We start from the raw sequence: 20,750 nt of genomic DNA on the forward strand, positions 1-20,750 counted from the left end.
TGAGATGGCAATTGAGACTGGGTATGGTGGCACATGCCTGTAATCCCAGCACTTGGGAGGCTGTAAACAGGAGAATCACTATGAGTCTGATCTAGTAGTGAGACTCTGAACACCCTGTAGACCATTCCCTAAAATATAGGAGAAAAAAAAAAAAAGGAACACTGCATGGCCTTGAAAAATATAACGATGATCCATCCATCCTTCCTTCCTTCCTTCCTTCCCTTCCTCTCTCCCTCCCTCCCTCTCTCTATCTACCCCCTCTTGTATGTTAGTAAAACACAATAATAAAGTTTGTTCATTTGGGGAAATTAGTATACACACTTAACATGCCTTGATCATTTTCAATCCCATCATTCCTCTCTCCCTTTCCTCCCCATTCCCCTGACCTTTTCCCCTATCTGTACACATCTACCTTCTAGCTACCTATCATCTGGAAGGAAGGAAGGAAGGAAGGAAGGAAGGAAGGAAGGAAGGAAGGAAGGAAGGAAGGAGTAGAGAGAAAAAGACAAAGAGAGAAAGATGCAAAGAGAAAGGAAGAGAAGAGTTCAGCTGAGTTGAGGAAGTAGAACTTTTATATAGCATTATATACCCTTAGGAACTTATTTTATACCGTAAGAATCATAATTTCATAGTTCATACTACTTTTATAGTTTAAAATCAGCCATGCTGAAGATATTTTCAAAAATGATTATTCTTTTAAAACTCATTTAAATTTTTTATGGTTCCTAATTCAAACTTGGTTTTAACCCTTCCAGCCTATGTCACTGTTCTGAGCCCCAATCTATTTCCACTATCATTTACCCTGCACCTCAAATTCCAGGCACCCTTCCTGGTCTTTGCATGGAAGAATGGTTGTTCAGCGTAGCCAGGAACTCCTCCTCTTCCATGGAATCAACTCATACTAAGACAGGCTATGTACTGAGTCCTGAAGACACAAGGGGCAAGGGAGAGGGACAAGACACCATCCTGTCATGTAATTTACAGATTTGTGGAAAAAACAGATGTCAAACATAACAAAGCAGCTAAGAAATGATATTAGTGATGAATGTTACAAGAATTGGTAAAAAGGGCCTGTGGCAACAAAGCATCTCAAATTCAGAAACAGACTCCTAGGCATCTTTTCAGGCATAGTAACTCTGAAAAGAGACCTAACACATGAAAGGATGGTGAACAACAACAGAATGGCAGGAGTCTGAACAAGTCACATTAAAGAGAGTAACTTTAGGAGCTGGGGAGATGGCTCAGTAGAATAAGGGCTTCCCTGGCAAGTGCAAGGGCCTGAGTTTAATCCCTGGTTCCACGCTCCCCTCCTAAAAAAAAAAAAAGAGAGAGAGTAACTTTAAGAGGAAGACAATGAAGGGCCTCTCTCTGGCTGATTTTGAAGATGTTGGCATAATTTTCTTATTTATTTAAGTACTATTTACCTTGTCCATCTCTCTATGCTATTAAAATGTAAGCTCCCAACCTTTTCTAGATGGTTCAGTATTTCAAAACCCTAGAACAGTACCTGACATGTAGGAGGCCTCCAATGAATAGTGTAAAAGAGGCCAATGAAGGAACAAAGAAACACTGAGAGCTGAGAGGGATCTGAGACACGTGAGTGGGAAGGAATACTCTAGGAGAGAAAAAAATGACTATTTTTATTGAATTCAGACAGGACATGCTTTTGCTTTTACCTAAATACTGCTTCTTAACCACCTTATACACCACTGCTGTGATCACATTACATCCTGTCCTTCAATTAGGACAGCCCCTCCACATTAATGTCTATAGGGAAATGATGAGCTCTGTCTTGCTCTATACAGAATCCCCTGAGTTTAGCAAATTGGTAAAGATGATCAACACATTATTTGTTCAATAAGAACCTATCCATCAGCTTTCATAAAAATAATAAGACTTATAAGATACACTCTCATAAACACCAATGGAAGTACTCATCTCTAGCACATCAATTTTATAAGCAAGTAAACTTGTATCTGAAGTACAGGGATCTATTCACACTCACATAAATGACAGCAAGTGGCTCAGATGAGGAACTTGACTCAGGTTTCAGTTTAAAACCAAGAACACTGAGTGAAATGTTGCTGACATTAGGCAAAACCAAGCCCATTACAAACCCTTGTTCCTTAGTCAAGTACATTTTCTATTACATCATACATCTTTCTAAGTTTGAAACACGTTTCAATTTCACAGTTTGAAATGCTTTTGTAGATGTATATTAGCCAAGCACTCCAATACTGAACTCTACCCATCCCTACTTGTAATTTCTAAGTAAAGTGTTTCATTAAATTATAAAATTAAACTTCACATGGCAATACATTTTCAAATAGAAGAGCTACAGATTAAAGTTATGTTAAAAAGTAAGAAAGCTGGACTTTGTGGTGCAGTTCTGAAATTCTAGTACTACAGGAGGCACAGGCAGGAGGACTGAGAGTTCAGATTCAGCCTGGGCAATGTGGCAACTTAGTGAGACCCTGTCTCACAATTAAAAGGGGCTAGGAATTCTAGCTTAGTGTAAAGACCTTGGGTTCAACTTTAATATTGGGGGGGCGGGGTCAAATTTACTTAAATTTACACATATTAAACTATTTTATTTTATTATTTGTATTAGTACATGTTTGCTGTACATAATGATTACATTCATCATAGGGAATTAACAGGCACATAAAACACCTTAATTTTTTCCATCCCCTCCTTCCATCTCTGGGTCTTCTTTCCTTTTACAAAAGATCTATCTGGGAGCTGGAGAGATAGCTCAGTAGAATAAGCGCTTGCCTGGCAAGTTCAAGGGCCTGAGTTCAATCCCTGGTTCCACCAAAAAAAAAAAAAAAAAAAAAAGATCTATCTCCCTGTTTTCTACTATCTTTATTTTTTTGTTGTTGTTGTTGTTCCGAAAGCCTTCAGGGCATGTTTGGCTGGCTTGAGTTGTGGGGATGGAACCACAGCAACCTGAGCCTGACTGCTTTGTTGAAGCAGCCCACTTAAAGAACTGAGCTAAGGGGCAGGCCCCTTACTATCTTCATTTTATTTAGCTCTTTATGTTATTTATGCTTTGAGGACAAAGGGCTTGTGCTCTGTGACTATCATCAAGTGGTAAGTGTGCCTCTCTGGAATTCAGCTTCCCCACCTATAAAATGGGCAAAATAAGAGTAACTACTGCATGCATTACCACCAAGATGAAATCAGTTAAAGTTGAAACATCAGAATAGGATCTTGCCTGCAGTATTCATACAATTAAGTTTCACAGTCTTCTATAAAATGGACAGCGTACCACCCCAAGCTACAAGTTTGTTTCCTCCTTGCCTGGATTTAGCTGCTACATCCTGTGTTATTACTTTCCCTTGAACTTTTTATAACTTTTATACTAATACTAGAGCTACAATAGTACAAGGCACTTCATCTCATAGCATACACCGGATCAGATCGTACACAAACTGCTGGTGAGCAAGGAAAAACCCACAATGAAAGACAGCCAATGCCATCATTCTCCCCAGATGTTAAACACCCAATATATTTTTATAGTGATGTTAGTGTCAAATGGATCAGCTCATCTATAGTACAGACTATAATTCTTTTTTGCTTGCTACAGCCTAATTACTAACCTTTAATTCTCTATTCTCTGGACGAGAATCTTGCTACTCATTTATATAGAAATTACTTGGGAATTTACTTTCCTCAAAGCAGTCCTAGAATAGGATCAGTCACGGGGGGGGGGGGTGTCAAAGTATCATGAATAAGAACTCTATCTGTACACAAAAGTCATCCTAAACTACTTTATAAAACTTATCAGTGGGGCCAGGGATGTAGCTCAGTGGCTTAAGTGCCTGCCCAACAAGCACAAGGTCCCGAGTTCCTTCCCCAGTACCAAACAAAAACCAAAAAAAAAAAAAAAAAAAAAAAAGCTTTATCAGTACTCTTGGGCTCAGGAATAGCTTGAGTTTTCCACTCACTCTAAGAGATGCAGAATACTTTCTGCTTTAATTTATAATTCTCCCTTGGTATCCATGGAGGTGGTTACAGGGCCACACTCAGGTACCATAATCCATGGATGCTTAAGTCTCTTACAGAAAACAGAATATTTGTATATAACCTATGCACATCTTCTCAGATATGTTAAATCATCTCTGAACTACTTATAATACCCTAACATAATGAAAATGCTATTTAAATAGTTGTTATACTATATTGATTAGAGAATAACAAGAAAAAAGATCTCAATATATTTAGTACAGACATAATTTTTCCAAATACTTTCGGTCTCATTTTGGTTAAATCTAAAAATACTAAATACAAGGATACTGAAGTCTAACTGTACTTTCAAATCTTTCTAAACTTTAGTACAGTTAGATCAATTGTAAAAACAACACAGCAAATATAATTGAATCTTAAAATAACCTTAGCAATATAATCATTTGGCTTCCCCATACTTCACACCTAACATCAAATGGATCACATAATCCTATAAATTCAACACTTACCATCAATAAATACATCTATTTTGCTACATCCCCATATTTTATTTAGGTTTCTGTCATATCTTACCTGGATGAAAAAAGAGGAACCTATGTTGAATACCAACCTTGGCTTAATTCTGCTGTAATCCATCTTCCCCACAGCAAACCAAAATGAGATGTTTAATTTCACAATTCTACCCTCTAAATCTTCTGCATCAAACTATTCAGAGAAGCCCAACATCTCAGGAATGGCCTGTATCCTCTACCTAATCTATATCTTATGTAGCTTCCTCTTACTATAGTCTACTCTCAGTCCATATGCAGTTTTCTAGACCACCAACGGCCTCTCAGCTCCAAGCTTTTGTGATAGGCATTTTCCACTGAAATAGCTGAAAACCACCATAACTCTTACTTTTTAGCTAAGATCACTACTACTTCAAATATCACTTAGCTATCATGTCCATAGGAAAATCTACCATGACATTATAAATTAGTTTTACTGTGCCTCATGTATGAGTTCCATGCACCCTAAGCTTAGCACTATTAAAATGTATTGTTTGAGACTTAAGGGTCTCCCTAAGGGAACTTTAAGCTCTTTGTCATCACATCTGTATCATGCTATTCTTGACTAAGTAAGCTAGGATTCTAATTCCCTCTTTCAACATATTCACCTGCATATTCTTCACCTGCATAAATTCTTGAGATTAAGTCAGTAAGATGTTGAATAAAACTAAACTTGTTAAATACTTGGTACAAGAAAACTACTTAAGAATCACATTTTAAGGCCGGGGAGATGGCTCAGTGGAATAAGCGCTTCCCTGGCAAGCGCAAGGACCTCAGTTCAATCCCCAGTTCCGCCAAAAAAAAAAAAAAAAAAAAAGAAAGAAACACATTTTAATTCACTAGTTTCTCAGACCCAGGAATACAGCTCAGCAGCACAGTGCCTGCCTGGAAAGAGGGAGGTCTCGAGTTTGATTCTCAATATTCCCCTCAAAGAAGACCATTAGTTTCTCTCTAATAAAAAGTATAATCCAAGCTCTTTCCCATCTTGCAAGATGGTGGGTGAAGAAACTGAGAAGCCAGAGAGAAGAAACCCAAAGTCAAGAAGGCTTCTGCCAGTGGTACTGGTTAAAAAAAAAAAAAAAAAAAAAAGTAAGGGGAAGGCATAAAAGTCCAAGAAGGGGCAGTCCCACTGCAGCCAAAATCCTGTCCTGATTAGAGGAATTAGTAGATACTCCCAATCTGCTATGTATTCCAGAAAGGCTTTGTACAAGAGAAAGTACACAGCTGCTGAATCAAAGGTTGAAAAGAAAAAGGAAAAAGTTCTTGCTATGATCACAAGATTGGTCAGTGGGAACAAGAATGGAGATACCCAGGTGGTTAAGCTTCGAAAAATGCCTAGATATTACGCTACTGAAGATGGGCTCTGAAAGCTCTTGAGCCACGGCAAGAAACCCTTCAGTCAGCATGTGAGGAAACTTCCAGCTAGCATCATTCCGGCACCACCTTGATCATCTTCACTGGGCATCGTAGAGGCAAGAGAGTGGACACACCAGAAATGTCACTGCCACCTCTACAAAAATTGATATCAGCAAAGTGAAAATTCCCAAACACCTCACTGATGCTTACTTCAAGAAGAAGAAGCTGCAGAAACCTAGACACCAGGAGGGTGAGATCTTCGACACCAAGAAAGAGAGATACCAGATTTCAGAGCAGCGCAAGTTGGATCAGAAAGTGGTGGACTCACAGATTTAAGCAAAATTCAAAGCCGTTCCTCAGTTCCAGGGCTACCTGTGATCCGTTTCTGCTCTGACAAATGGAATTTATCCTCATAAATTAGTGTTCTAAATTTCTTACTAAGAATGTAATTAAATAACTGATACATTTAAAAAAACAAAAAAAAGTATAATCCAAGAACTGAATAACAGATCATAAAGAAAACAATTCCAGAATATCACTTAGGCACTTCATACAGTGTTTTAAGAGTATAGGTTGCCCCAAGGATGTAACAGAATGGAGTGCTTGCCTACAAAGTGTGAGACCCTATGTTCAATGCCTAGCACCACACAAAATAAAAATAGAAGAGCGTGGGTAACTATCTCCATAAAAAATCCTAAACACTCAATTTTATTCTTTTTTTTTTTTTTGGTGGTACCAGGGATTGAACTCAGGTCCTTGCACTTGCCAGTGAAGAGCTTATTCTACTGAGCCAACTCCCTGGCCTAAATACTCCAATCTTAAAGAGAAATGAAGCAAACTAAAACCTCATTAATTAAGCTGATGATAAAAATAACTTGGGGGAAAAGGTAGAATCTAATCACACACAAAAAAAGAATTTAGTCTTAAAAATACTGTAGGCTAATAATGCTATGAATTAAAATAAGAACTTTCTACATTAAAATTAGTACACATGTTTTGCCAGTGCAAACTGTTAATACCATAAAATAGTTCAAAATTTTTCATTATTATTTTATTAGTCTCTTGCTTTTATTCTTTCCTTTAAGTCAAATATATAATAAAATAATTTGGTATTTTTATTCATTCTCATTAGAGAAGATTTAGATTGAATATTCTAGCATGGATAAAATTCATTTCATCTCAGAATTTTTCTATTTTTTTAAGAGAATATACAATAGCAATATAAAGGAAAAAATTAGAAATGATACCGAATTTTAATAAACAAAATTATATGAATTTGACAGTGTTTGTTGTATTGCATAGTTTTCTCTTCAAATTAGTTGTTCTGATTATCAGATACATGCATGCAAAATTGGAAAAAGAAAAAAAACAAAGTTATAAGAAATTAAGATGAAGGAAAAAGGGAAAAAAATTAAAAAGACGTAAAACAAAGCATTACCCGCTCTTTTCCATCAGCCAGGAGAAATCCCCAGCACAATTATCCAAACCATCACACTACAGGTGTATCATTTATTTGCACAGACAAACCTGCATGTGCAGCAGGGAGCACAGCACACTGGTAAAGCTCTCACCTAGCATGCATATGTCCAGGGCTCAATACTGGGCACTGAGTGTGGGAGAAGATATTCTTGCTGCACAAACACTCTTACGTATTCTTCTAGCCAATAAATCTAAACTGTAAACTGAAAAGTAGTATAGTTTCAATTGAATGTGAAATTTCTACAAAAGAAATCTATGTAACAAAGTTTAAAAGAAAAATATCTGTAGTCTCTTGTGTCAGAAATAAGAGTAAACTAGAAATCAGACTAATATTAGAGATATCAGTCTGATTTAAACTGTTATGGTCTTAACAGTTTAAATATTTTCCAAAAATACAAAAAGATACTTCTTTAAGATAATTGCTTATCTGAAAACTAGAACCTGAAGGTTCAATTGTGGCTTAACAAATTAATTTAGGCAATAGCTATTCAAAGCTATGTACTATACTTAAAGTTAACAATGATGATGTTAATTATTTGAGAACAGAATACATCGAATGTATACAAAAAGGAAACAACTGAAAAGATAAGGATGTTTCTTCTACTTTTTCAAGAAGAAAAAGTATTGGGGCAGGCAATTTGCATTACAATGTGTGGAGGAGTGAGAGGCTAGCTAGCCACCTGAGCTGCTGCCATTCTCTTTGCTCTCTGCTCTTTGCCACCACCGTTGTGAAAGGTGCTGTGAAAGGTGCTCTCTGCCGTGTGCTGCTCTGCCTTGGAGCCAGCTGAGTATGCATTAAAACTTCCTGTGATGGTGTAAGCTAAATAAACCTTTCCTTCCTTAAAAAAAAAAAAGAAAAAAGAAAAAAGAAAAAGTATTTACCAAATTCCATAGAACAAAGGTTGGAAATTAAAAATCAGCCTCCCTACAATCAAAATAATCTGTTAAACAAGCAATACCAAGTCTATTCCCCAGTGCAGTACCGGATACTTGAAGAAACCTTATAAGTTTCAGTGAACCATTCAAGACTCATTAATAGCCAAGGTCAAGATTTGGCAATGACCTGCTCATCTGATGCCCATCGAGCCCTCCACTCAGGGATCTCCCCACCAAAGTGGATGAAACACCAACTCCCCTTTCCAGAACAATGAGAATGAGAAATCTTTTGATTTTTGTGATCATATTTGAAAAAAGCTTATTATTAGAAGAAACCTTCCTTGTTACTAACAAAATACCCTATGCATTTATTTTATTTATTTTTTTTTTCCCAGAACTGGGGATTGAACTCAGACCCTTGCGCTTGCCAGGAAGCACCTACTGTACTAAGCCATCTCCCCGGCCCCTTTATTTACTTTTTAAGTCATAAGTCAAAGTTCACATAGAATAATACAGACATAGGTCTTTATATCTATCTTTATGCTAGTTCTAGGTGACAAGTTTAGGTTTCGTTAAACTCATGTTCAAACAGAAGAAAACTGGAGCCAGGGAGATGGTTCAGTAGAATAAGGGCTTCCCTGGCAAGCACAAGAGCCTGAGTTCAATTCCCAAAAAAACAAAAAAAAAAAAAAAAACAGAAGAAAACTTATCCAGGAACCCCGAGAATTCTCTGTCTTGACTTATTTTCTTCATGGAAATTTGGGTCTGGGAGAGATCCCTCCAAATCTTAAACTAATAAGACATGCATACCGTCACAGAGCCAGCCATTGGGCTGAGAGTCCACAATGAGAAAAACACAAGCATTCTCATGGGTTTATCTCAAGGTATGTCTGTGGTCTGAGCCAGACTTCTATCCCTTAAGTATGTTAAACCTTTAATTCCAACTGATGTTTGTACCTTTCTAAATGGTATCATTTCACTAGAGATAGTTTCAAATTATAGTAGATTCTTCTGGAAACTTTCAAAATGAATGGTTCATTTGAAAGTGAACTTTGTAGCAAGAAAGAAGAAAGGAAAAGAAAATCTCAAATCTGCATTTCCTCATTCAAATGGGGAAGATTCCAAAAACATTGAGATTTAATAATTATTCCCTTACAAAATTCATGGGGAATGTAAAATTCACAGGGAACAGAAAAAGTGTAAGAAAAGCCGAATGAAAACGTGAAAAACTTTAAGTTCTCTAGAGACTAATAATATTTATCCAGCCACCCTTCTCCAGTCTATTCTCCTCCATTTGCCATGCCCTACTCTTTCTTCTTCCACCAACCTAGCCTCCTTCTGTCTGGCCAGCAACCTGAAAAGCAATCTCACCTCTTAAAATTAAACCCCTGAAGGAATAGGGCAAGTTCCTTATGACTGAATTAAAGCCAAGGTCTCATTCTAGGCTGAAAAGTACTGCTAATGACTTTCAAAGCCTACATAAGATAAACAAGGTCCCAAAATATGTATCAACTAGTTTCTATGGTTGATAAGAACCTCAGAGAGAAGATATTGGGCAAAAAGTGGGAAGAAGACCCTAATGACTTAACCTTGAATCACATAGGTAACCAGAAAGATAAAAAAAAAAAAAAAAAAATGAAAACGTTGGATAAGATCCTGTGAAAAATAGGTCTCTCTAATGCAGGTGTGCTAGTAAACAAGGGCAAGCCCAATGGGTCTTCTGGGATGAGCCTGCTATGACCTTCAGGCTGTGCTAGGGAGGAAAACTTGGGAGTTGCTGTGATTGCAGCTTCCTCCTCATGCTTTCTCAACAGCCCCAGCCAGAAATAGCAAATGTTAACAACTAATTTGAGAAAAACCTATATGGTTAGATTTTCAACTGCATACTATTCATTTTAAAAGAGCTTAAAAATAAAAGTCAAGTAAGACCCAGAATAATCTGGTGGCCTCACAGATAAAAGCAAATGCTTCCACTTCAGAAAGTCAGCCTTTTGATAGACATCTACAGCAGTTGTGAACAGAAATGATAATGGAAAAATAATTATTCCATATCACCTAACAGAATTAAGGGGAAAAACTACAGCAGGGAATGTTCAACAAAGAATCAAGTATCTATTTCCCCTTTAACATTTCAACCCACATGAATTTTCACTAATTAATAATGAATAAATGTGTAAAATTCTTGTGATAAGATGGTACAATATTAACCTAAATTCCTTTCATTGTTATACAAGCACTTCCTCCTCAGAGTCAACAAAGTTCTAGGTATCAACAGTAGCCCTCGCACTCCCTTGTCTCAGTTCACACTATCACCTTTGGACCTTTAGTCAAGAAACAATCCCTCCTTACTAAGAGACACTACACCTATTAAGAAAAGAAGTCTATTGTGCAGTGGTGTCACATCATATGCTATCTTGATGGTCTCTTTCTTGAACCACTAAGGCCTCTGCTACTTATCCTTGAGCCAGAATTATTTCAAACCTTGACACATCAATACCCTTGTGGCTAAAGTCCAACCTGAAGACTTTGAAAAGGCCAGATTCTTTGTCAGAAAGAAGTTACAAATATCCTGAAAGAGGTATATTCAGGCTAACTAGATCACAACCTTGCAACACATCTCTAAAGAAGGTGAGGAGAAGCCAGGTATCATGTCATACACCTAGGTCTCAGTGCTCTGGGAAGCAGGAGAATGCCAAGTTCAAGACCAGCCTGGACAATTTTAGTGATTTAGACCCTGTTGCAAAATTTAAAAAATTAAAAGAAGACCTAGAAATATAGCCCTGGGTTCAAACCCCTGTACTGAATGAAAACAGAAAAAGGTAGCAAGGAGAAATAACACCCAACAGCTAAAGGGTAGTGAAGACAAGACAGCACAGTGCACAGAGCCCTGCACAAGTGTGTTCAGGGTGTAGGCCAAGCTGCATTTTCCTGGATAGCCCATGCAGGGAGAAATCTGCTGCAAGTGCATTTAGGTGACTAGCAAAGTTTACAAATTCCCTTGTTGCTGTATGACTGAGGGTCCCAGGTTTTGCTGGATCCTAGAGGGCAAATACCCACCCTGAGATCCTGAGGAACCACCCACAGTACATGGACTTCCTCAACTTGGCACTTAGTTCATCGAGCCAGTGACAAGAATCTTATTTTCTAGTCTGTACCATGGAGGCCTACCTAAGACAATCATAAGAGTGACACCCAGTCTCTGCTGTGTAACACAACTGAATACATGACATCTCCCACCTTTACTATGAAATGTAACCTGCCTGAGCTGCACACCATCACCACCTTTATCACAGCTATAGGGTGTATCCAAACTGAAGAGAAGGGAACTATAGAACAGAAAGGGGAATACACAAAGATTTGGATGCTAAGCACAGAATAACCATGTGACCTAGCAATTCCACACCCACGTATATACCCAAAGAACTTACAATCAGGTATCCAGATAGATACTTGTACACAAATGTTCAGAGAAGCATTAATTATAATAGGCAAAAGTGGAAGTAATTCAAATGTCCAGCATCTGATGGATGAATTTATTAAGGCAATAAATTCATACCATAAAGTATTTTTCAGCCATTAAAAGGAATAAAATATTAATACATACTATAATATGCATCCTATATCTGCTTGATTAGCTAAACCTATCTAAAGTCCATCTTCATCTTTTATATTTGCAGTTACATAATTTCTATTTTTCTTTTCTATTTGCAGTTACATAATTTCTATTTTTATATACCTACATTTTCTTAGGAAGTTCTTTATATTTATCTATTCTTTCCAGATTTTCCTCAAATTTCTTTAACATACTAATCATAGTTTTTCCAGTCCATACCAGCCAACTCCATCTTTAGATCTATTTCTATTGTCTGTTTTGTTTTCTTTTTGGTTTTTGGTTTCTTTTGCTGTGTCTAATAAATATGTACTCAACAAATATGTATAAAATGGGTGTATAAATGGCCAATCCAGTCCTCCAAACTCTGAGCTCCTTACAATACCACATCAATCTGTCTCTCCCTTGATCACTCTACTCTGCATTATATGCTTTCATGCAATCATTCAATATTAGGTACAGTTCAACCCCAACACCTCTGCCATTTAGTCTCATTGCCAAGCTGCTTTGTACTTCCTCTTGTAGCCACATGACCCGCCCTTTACCTCCTTAGTAGCTAAAGTTACTTAAAAGGGAACAGAGCCTCAACCTCTAGCATGCCCTTTTGCAATTCCCTGTGATTTATGTTGCACCAAAGAACCTGTTGTGTCTTATCATTTCCTTATTGCTCATTTCTTCCCTTTATAGTGCAAGTTCCACAAGAGCAGAATGCCTTGCTTCAGTCTGTTACTCACTACTATTACACCCACACCACTTCAAATACCATCAGACAAGTAGTGTATACTTCATAAATATATATAATGAATAGATGAATACTTTAAAATTGATAGGTTAAGTTCAGGATAATAAGAGGGCAATGTACCCTAGATGGTCAAGGAATGCCTGTGTGATGATGAGTTTCTGTTTATTCTAATAACATACTATAGAAATGATTATGGAAAGTATAGCTCTTCTATTTAATCAAAGACCTAAAACAAATGAGAAGACAATGTTCAGGAATCAATATAAAGGCAGAATCAATGTACATATGACATAATTAACTATAGATTTTCAAGAATTGCAAAGGTGTCAAGTATGGCTGACAACACAAAATGCAAAGCATAGTCCAACACATTATCAGTTGAGAGATGAATCAAAGGTCAGCTACTTAAGTGTGTTAAATAACTGTCCAGTCAAGAGTTTAAAGATAAGCATAAAATCAATTCTGAAATTCTGAAACACTCATGCAAGATGAAATGTTCAAAATTAACTGGATGTGAGTGACAAAGGCTACAAGGGCACCAATTATAAGCCTATTAAGTAATCCAGCCTAGGTGATGATGCCTGGAATTCAGAGTTAATTTGATGAAGAAAAAAGTAAACGGATTCACAGGCTATTAAATTGAGTTTTCTATTGTATTAAAAATGATTCCAGGTTTTTAGCTTAAGAATCAGTGTAGAAAAGTGCTATCATTTTCTCAGGTAGAAAACAAAAAAGATGAGAAGTTTAGAGCAGGAATGAGGACACTTTTTTCCTTAATGGACCAAACAGGAACTATTTTAGGCTTTGCAAGCCATATGGTCTTTGTCCCACTCTGCTCAGTCACTACAATAGAAACATATTGAAAGATAAAGAAATGAACATTTTGCATTTCAAAACTGTAAAAGCAAGAACATGTAGGCCATAGTACTAAATCCTGCCTTAGAGACAAAGATGAAGACTTCAGCTTCTAACCTTACTTTTAGGTACCTTGGGAACATCAAGTATTGAGAGTTAGTTAAGAAGGAGTTAGAGGGGCCAGGGAGATAACTCAGTAGAATAAGTGCTTTCCTGCAAAGTGCAAGGTCCTGAGTTCAATCCCCGGTACTGAAAAAAAAAAAAAAAAAACAGAAGGAGTTAGATTCACTGTTCTAAAATTCAGAAGAGAGATCTGGAACAGAAAGAGGCAAATAAAAAATTACACATATGCTTGAGGTTGACAGATAAAGTAGAAACTGGTGCCATGAAATAAGACTGCCTAGGGCAAGTCTATATAAGAACAGAAAAGTGTCGTCTTCAGAACATAAAATAAAACTAAGATTTAAGGAGCAAAAATAGGATAATCAGCAAGAAAACTAAGAGAAAGCATTCAAGTAAGGAAAAAAAGAAAATTTAAAATAGAACTGAGCAATATGCTAGAAATAAATAGTATTTTAACAAGGTGAGAGTGAGCAGAAGACTCCAGTGCTTATAAGAGACTGAAATAAGATCAGGATTTAAACTTACATATTGGATTTAGCATGAGGGCAATTTTGCTGGTAGACTTCACAAGAGAAAGTGAAAGATGTGGACAGGAAAGTAAGGAACAAGCCTTCTAAGAAGTTCAACAATGAAAGGGAAGCAAGAAAGAAGATGGCAGCTGTGGAATGATAAGGGTCATTGTGTTTCATGAATGATAAACTTGTTGTCTTCCCACTAATTATGTGTATCTTGTCAACACACCCATCTCCCTTAGCCAACTGATCATTTTAATAGTGATGGGGCTGGGTGTGGCAGGGGCGTAATGGTATATGGTTATAATCCCAGCACTTGAAAGGCTGGGGCAGGAGGATCATTGTGAGTCTGAAACCAGCCTGGGTGTCAAAGTGAGACCAAGGCAGGCTGAACTGCATAATGAGACCCTGTCTCAAAAAGGCAAAAAAAAAAAAAAGAAAAGAAAAAAGAAAAACAGTGATAGGACTTACAAAAGAACCAAAAATAAGAATTTAAGGTAGAGTAAAAAAGAAAGGGTTAGGCATGGAAGTTGAAATCTCAGCACTTGGGAGGCTGAAGCAGGAGAATCTCTGTAAATTTGAGGCTAGCCTCAGCTACAAAGTAAATTCAAGGTCAACCTGAACTGCATAGAGAAAACCTGTCTCAAAAAGACCAAAAAAAAGGGGGCTGGTGAGATGGCTCAGTGGTCTAAAGCACCTACTTATACTTAGAACAAGCTTAGCAAAGCACAGGGACCACGGTTCAATCCCTCAGCACCACATACCAGCCAGCCCCGCCCCCAGTGGGCTGAGCTGGCCACACACACACACACACACACACACATAAATAAAATTCTAAAAAAAAGACCAAAAAAAGGAAGGAAAGAAGGAAAGAAGGGAAGGAGGGAAGAAAGGAAGAAGGGAGGAAGGAAAGAAGGAAAAAAAGAAAGAGAGAAACAAAACTCAGTAGAAACTGTACCCTGTGAAGTATAAAATATACATATATGGAGCACAAAAGAGGAATTGGCATTAATGAGCATGTGAAACATCCCCTCTTCCTTGGGGTAAAAGAAACAAAATGAATGAAAACAGGCTGAGGCAAACAGCTCTGTCCATCAGTACTGAGAGGATCTCCCAACAGTACTAGCGCCCAAGATGCTTAAGTCTCCTATATATAAACAGTAGCATTACGCAGTCTGTTGCCTTCATATAATTTAAATAATCTGGTTACTTTAAAAACCTAAAAAACTAAATATTATATAAATATTTGTTATACATATTGCTTAGGGAACAAAAATGTGTATATGCTAAAAAAGGATGCACATTTTTCCCCCAAATATTTCCCATCCAAAGTTGATAAAATCAGTGGATACAGAAGCTGGAGCTATGCAGGTCCAAGCGTACATGCAGATGTGGGCAAGAGGCTGAGGGTACTCATTAAATAGGAGCCGAGCTTTTGAGCTCTCCTGTAATGCATGAAATGATCCTTCACAATGAAAATTTTCCCAGCACAAAACGTCAAAAGGCATAAAAAGAAACACAAAGGCTAACTCAAATTATAAAACTGAAAGCCTATATAAGTATTCTTCTCACTAGAAAATAATGAAAATTTTTCCTAGGGGGTGCGGCAGACCATATACTCCAATTTCTGCATTTGCTGCTCAGAAGTTTTCAGCTCCAAATTCAATTACTCAATGTTTGGGGTCTACTCAGCCGTACTATCAACTTGCACCAGAAACAGGATTACCATGTAACTTCATGCATATGGAGAAAGGCCCAAAGTAAACACAGGACATCAAAATATAGAAGACACTTAAATTAAATCCAGAGATGTGACTCCCTCCCTCCTTAGAGGTCTGGGTACTTAGCCCAGGACCCCACCAAGGCTAGGCAAATATGCACTGCTGAGCTACAACCCCAACCTCCACAGCTTCAATATCCCCTTTTTTCTGATGGAAAATCTCCATCAATACTGATTTACTGAATACAATGATTAAGTGGACTTTACACTCTTCTGTATCTTCTTTTCTTTTTTGGTACTAGGAATCGAACTCATGACCTTGCACTTGCCAGGAAAGCACTATACTGCTGAACTATGTCCCCAGCCCTATACTGTTTAGTTTATGCCATTGAAAATAATCCAAGCTAGGGCTGGCCAGATAGCTCAGTGGATTAAACCACCTGCTTAAGCAGGAGCCGGGACTGGGGTTCAGTCTCTGGTGTGCCGTGCTGGCCCTGCCCCCAGGGCACACTGAGATGGCAACTGAGACTGGGTGTGGTGGTACATGCCTTTGATCCCAGTGCTTAGGAGGCTGAAAACAGGAGGTTCACTACGAGTACAATCTGTGCAGTGAGACCCTGTAGACCCAGTACTAAATACATACATTAAAAAAAAAAAAAATCCAAGTTGTAAATAAGACGGATTTTCTTTTTTACTTCATATGTACTCCAAAAAGTATTAATTATATTTTCCTACACTTGCCACAAGTACATGACTTAACAACATGTACTATAAGTATTAGGGTGAAACAGTTTCTTACCTTTACTACCCCATCAAAGCCAGGGATTGTGTTAACCTTCGCTTTCTTGGCCAATAATTTGCTTTCAATCTTGTCACCCATGGCTTGAATAGCATGTGTGTCAGGCCCAATGAAAGTGACATCTTCTGCTGCCTGTGGGAAAAAAGGCGAAAATTTATAACATAAGTATTATACAGCATAATATGGAACTATGATTTTATAAAAAGAAAATCATACATTTCTGTATAATTACACATTTATAGCTATGCATTAAAGATTCTTGTGTTTTTATAGCAAAAACATCTTAGAAGCAAGCACTTGAGTCAATACGTTAAAATACATATTGTATTTTGCATATAGGACAAGTGCACAGTCATAAAAGTAACCAGGGATTGAACTCAGGCCCTTGCGCTTGCCAGGGAAGCACTTATTCCACTGAGCCATCTCCCCAGCCCCAGGAAAGCAATTTCTATGATGTCATATTTATATACCATATCCTGCGATCCAATCAAAACATTAAGTTCATATTTATATTGTCTTGTAAGCCTTTGTATCCTTAATACCCCGCATCGCTCTGCACAGTATAGCACAAATATCCACATGTACTGAATGCCAACTCTGTGCCAGGCTTTGAGCTCACTGTGGGGACGACATAGATGAAAACCACCAGATCCTAACAAAGTCAAAGGAACATAAACAGATCATGTTAACTTGGAGAATTAAAAGAGAAAATGTTTACAAGCTGTATACATCATTCTCAGCAAAGAGTCAAGCATACAGTGGGAACTTAACCAGGTAGAGTATGGTTTCAACTAAAGAAGAAAACAAGAATCTATTCTGTAGAAGCCACTTTTAGTTCCCTGACAACAGGTCTACCCCAAAAGCAAGACAAAGACAAGAGAAATTTTAGATCTGGGGTCTGTTTCATTGAGGGACCATAAAGATAAGAGTTGCCTTGCAAGTTTAAAGATTAAATAATGTAAAGCAGGAAAATTATACTTCCTTCTATCTTTCTAAATTTATGGCTTGGTCAGGCATGATGGCTCATACCTGTAATTCCAGCATTCAGGAGGCTAAGAAGGAAGGATTGCTGCTAGTACAAAGCCAACCTGAACTGCATAGTGAAATCCTGTCCCAAAAAGACAAAAAATAAATAAATTTATGACTCAATCTAGTAACCTTAGTGAATACAAATGGTATATGCTATAAGGTGCTGAGACTAATAATATCAACAAAAATGAAAAATCAGGATGGGGAATTAAAGAAGGAGAGAGAAAAGGGAAGAGGATTAAAAAAAGAAACAAGCTGCAGTAGGGTACAGATACCCACCCCAAGATGACTATAAACAGTATGCACTACAAACGTACACCAATAAAATTTTAAATAATAAAAAAATATATGGTTTACACATCTATTTATGGTGCACATCTATTCTGGGAGGATCACAAAATCCCAACCCAGCCAATTCAGTGATTTAGCAAGATCCTATCTCAAAATAAAAAGGAGGGTTGAAGATGTAGCTCTGGTGGTGGGCCTGAGCTCTAGGGAAGTGGTAGGAGATTAACAAGAGAAACTATGCCATTTACTATAAGCTTTACACAACACACAAATCTTCATAATGAAATAAAGACCCAGTTGAAAAAACAGTTCATCACAAAGGTTTTTTACCTGTGTGGTAAAAGTGCTCAGTCACAGAAAAATGATAGGGCAAAGAATACAAGCAACTAGGGAAAGCTTTAGTCTGTTTGCTATGCTCTCTGTGTCCCTTTGTCTTTGAAGATAAAGATGCCCTTTTCCTACAGGTATACAGAAGACATCTCTCACATGAGCATCTTTTTTTTTTTTTTTTTAATTTATTTTGTGTGTGTGTGGCCAGCTCAGCCCACCAGTGGGCGGGGCTGGCTGGCATGTGGTGCTGGGGGATTGAACAGTGGTCCCTGTGCTTTGCTTAGCTTAGCTTGTTCTAAGTGGGTGCTTTAGACCACTGAGCCATCTCACCAGCCCACACCTGAGCGTCTTACAACCAGTTCCATGGAAGAGTCAGAAAATCCTTCCTAGGTTTTATGGCCTGACTCATGGAAGAATCCTGCTTCTGCTGTTTCTCAAATTATTTCAGCTCCCAATATTTTTTTTTTATATAACAGTCTTTTATAATGAATCAGCCAAGAATCAAATACTACAATTGCAAGAAATATACCCACACAATAAATATTAAAGAATCCATCGGAGTGCCTAGAGCTCATAACAATTCCTCTTAGCTTCCAATATTCAGTATGTCAAGTTGTCATATGCTGGCATAACATGACCTGAATTCCATCTATGTAAAGTACTAACCTTATTGTTACAACTATTAAGTTTTATCTATTATCTAGAAGTTCAGACTGAATGAAAACAGTAACACATCTAAGTGCATAGAATTCTAATACACATTATAACACATATATGCACCCTACAATCAGTTACAAATGACAGAATTCCACATATGAAACCTGTTCAAAAAAGGGCTGGACAAATAGCTCAGCAGATTGGGAGTTCAATCCCCGGGCCTGCCATACCGGCTCCACCCCTAGGAAACACTGAGCAATTGAGACTAGGTGTGGTGGCGTGTGCCTATAATCCCAGTTTTTTGGAGGCTGTAAACAGGCGGATCACTACAACTCTGATCTAGTAGTAAGACCCTGAACACCCTGTAGACCCTTCCCAAAAAAATCACAAAATAAATAAATATTAAAAAAAGAAACCTGTTCAGCTATAATGTATGTTCAGAAAGTAGCATTCCATCAAATGTTTTTATCTAGTTTTAACCAAACCTTGTTTTTATGAAAAAATCTCATGCAAAACCACAAAACATAAAACCCATAAAAAGTAGAGCTATATTATCTGAGAAGACAACAGCAGCAAATCTCCATATAATCTGTCTCTGACTAGATAAATGATCCAGACCAGGACAAAAATCATGTTCGTTTCTCTTTATACCAAACCTATGGCTCAATAAACACTATGTGAAAGGCAAGAGGAAAGAATCATGCTTCAATTATCAACTGTCCGTATTTTCACTTTACCTGCTAAGACAGAAGAATTTTATTATAAATCCTTTTTAAAAACCACTATGCCAGGTGAATGTAATCAAGCAATCAGAATACTCATACATACAGCTCAACAGATAAGATAAATGAGAACATTCAGAATACATTATGATTATAGAGTAAAACTTCTGATTAAATAGAAGCCCGACAGCCTGGGCCACTGATTAACCAGATTTTTCTCATGTATTCTAATTTGAGGAAAATTACTCATCCCAAAATACAAAATTGTCCTGAAAAATGCTCACATCAAGTATTTAGTGACTATTCTTTGCACCATACAACACAAAAGAAAAACAGCCAGTGGTATGCTAGATAACTACTCAAATACCCCAGTGAACTAACTTTTTATCAATATGTTTGGAAGTGCTCCTTGAATTGGCTTTTATATGTAATAAAAGCAAAGTGAGAAAGCAGCATCCTACACTCATGACTCTCATCATTTTGTGACCAAAAAGAACAAAGAAAGGAAGAAAGTCCGGATAAGACAATATGGTAATCGAAAAGAGATGGAGCATAGTTCAAAAGTTCTGAGTTCCTGACCAGTGAGGTGTGTCATTTAGAATGTGAAGCCAGATTTCATCTTTTAATACCTTTGTTAGCTATCTTTTGTTACATATTGTGACAACAAGATTAATTTTTAAAAATATGCTTTTTAGGTGCCTTTTAAATTTTCCAAGAATGAAATGAATACAGATAAAAGCCTTTGGTCATGTGAAAGTGGGGATTTTTTCCATCATTAGTGGAAAATAATTGTAATTCACAGGAACAATTGAAAAAAAAAAATTGCCCCATGGTTCCATCAATTTCCTAAATTTGGTGATTTTTTTTTATGTTTCTGGAAAATTTTTGACAAATGGGAAAAAGATAAAGAGGCTTGAGCAGTTATGTTAGAGAAAAAATGAGATTTACTCTACCACAGACTTCATGTTGGGAATGAAGAACTGAAATTATCATCTGTAAAAATTAAAATGAATGATACATATTTCATTCTTTAAAATGGTATGGGGGGGCTGGTGAGATGGCGCAGTGGTCTAAAGCACCTACTTAGAACAAGCTAAGCTAAACAAAGCACAGGGACTGCGGTTCAATCCCCAGC

General features: G+C 37.3%; 1 protein-coding gene across 2 annotated transcripts in view; it reads right to left on the reverse strand.

Moving 5' to 3' along the window:
• Pcca (propionyl-CoA carboxylase alpha subunit) overlaps positions 1 to 20,750 on the reverse strand; it is a 512,764-nt gene that overhangs the window by 329,926 nt on the left and 162,088 nt on the right. For both annotated transcript variants that reach the window (XM_004631187.2, XM_004631185.2), the window contains exon 7: positions 16,590 to 16,721. In XM_004631187.2, the coding sequence (XP_004631244.1) occupies positions 16,590 to 16,721 (132 nt within the window). The remainder of the gene's footprint in view (positions 1 to 16,589; positions 16,722 to 20,750) is intronic.

The sequence above is a fragment of the Octodon degus genome, unplaced genomic scaffold (assembly GCF_000260255.1).
Source record: "Octodon degus isolate 3935 unplaced genomic scaffold, OctDeg1.0 scaffold00039, whole genome shotgun sequence".
Taxonomy (NCBI): domain Eukaryota; kingdom Metazoa; phylum Chordata; class Mammalia; order Rodentia; family Octodontidae; genus Octodon; species Octodon degus.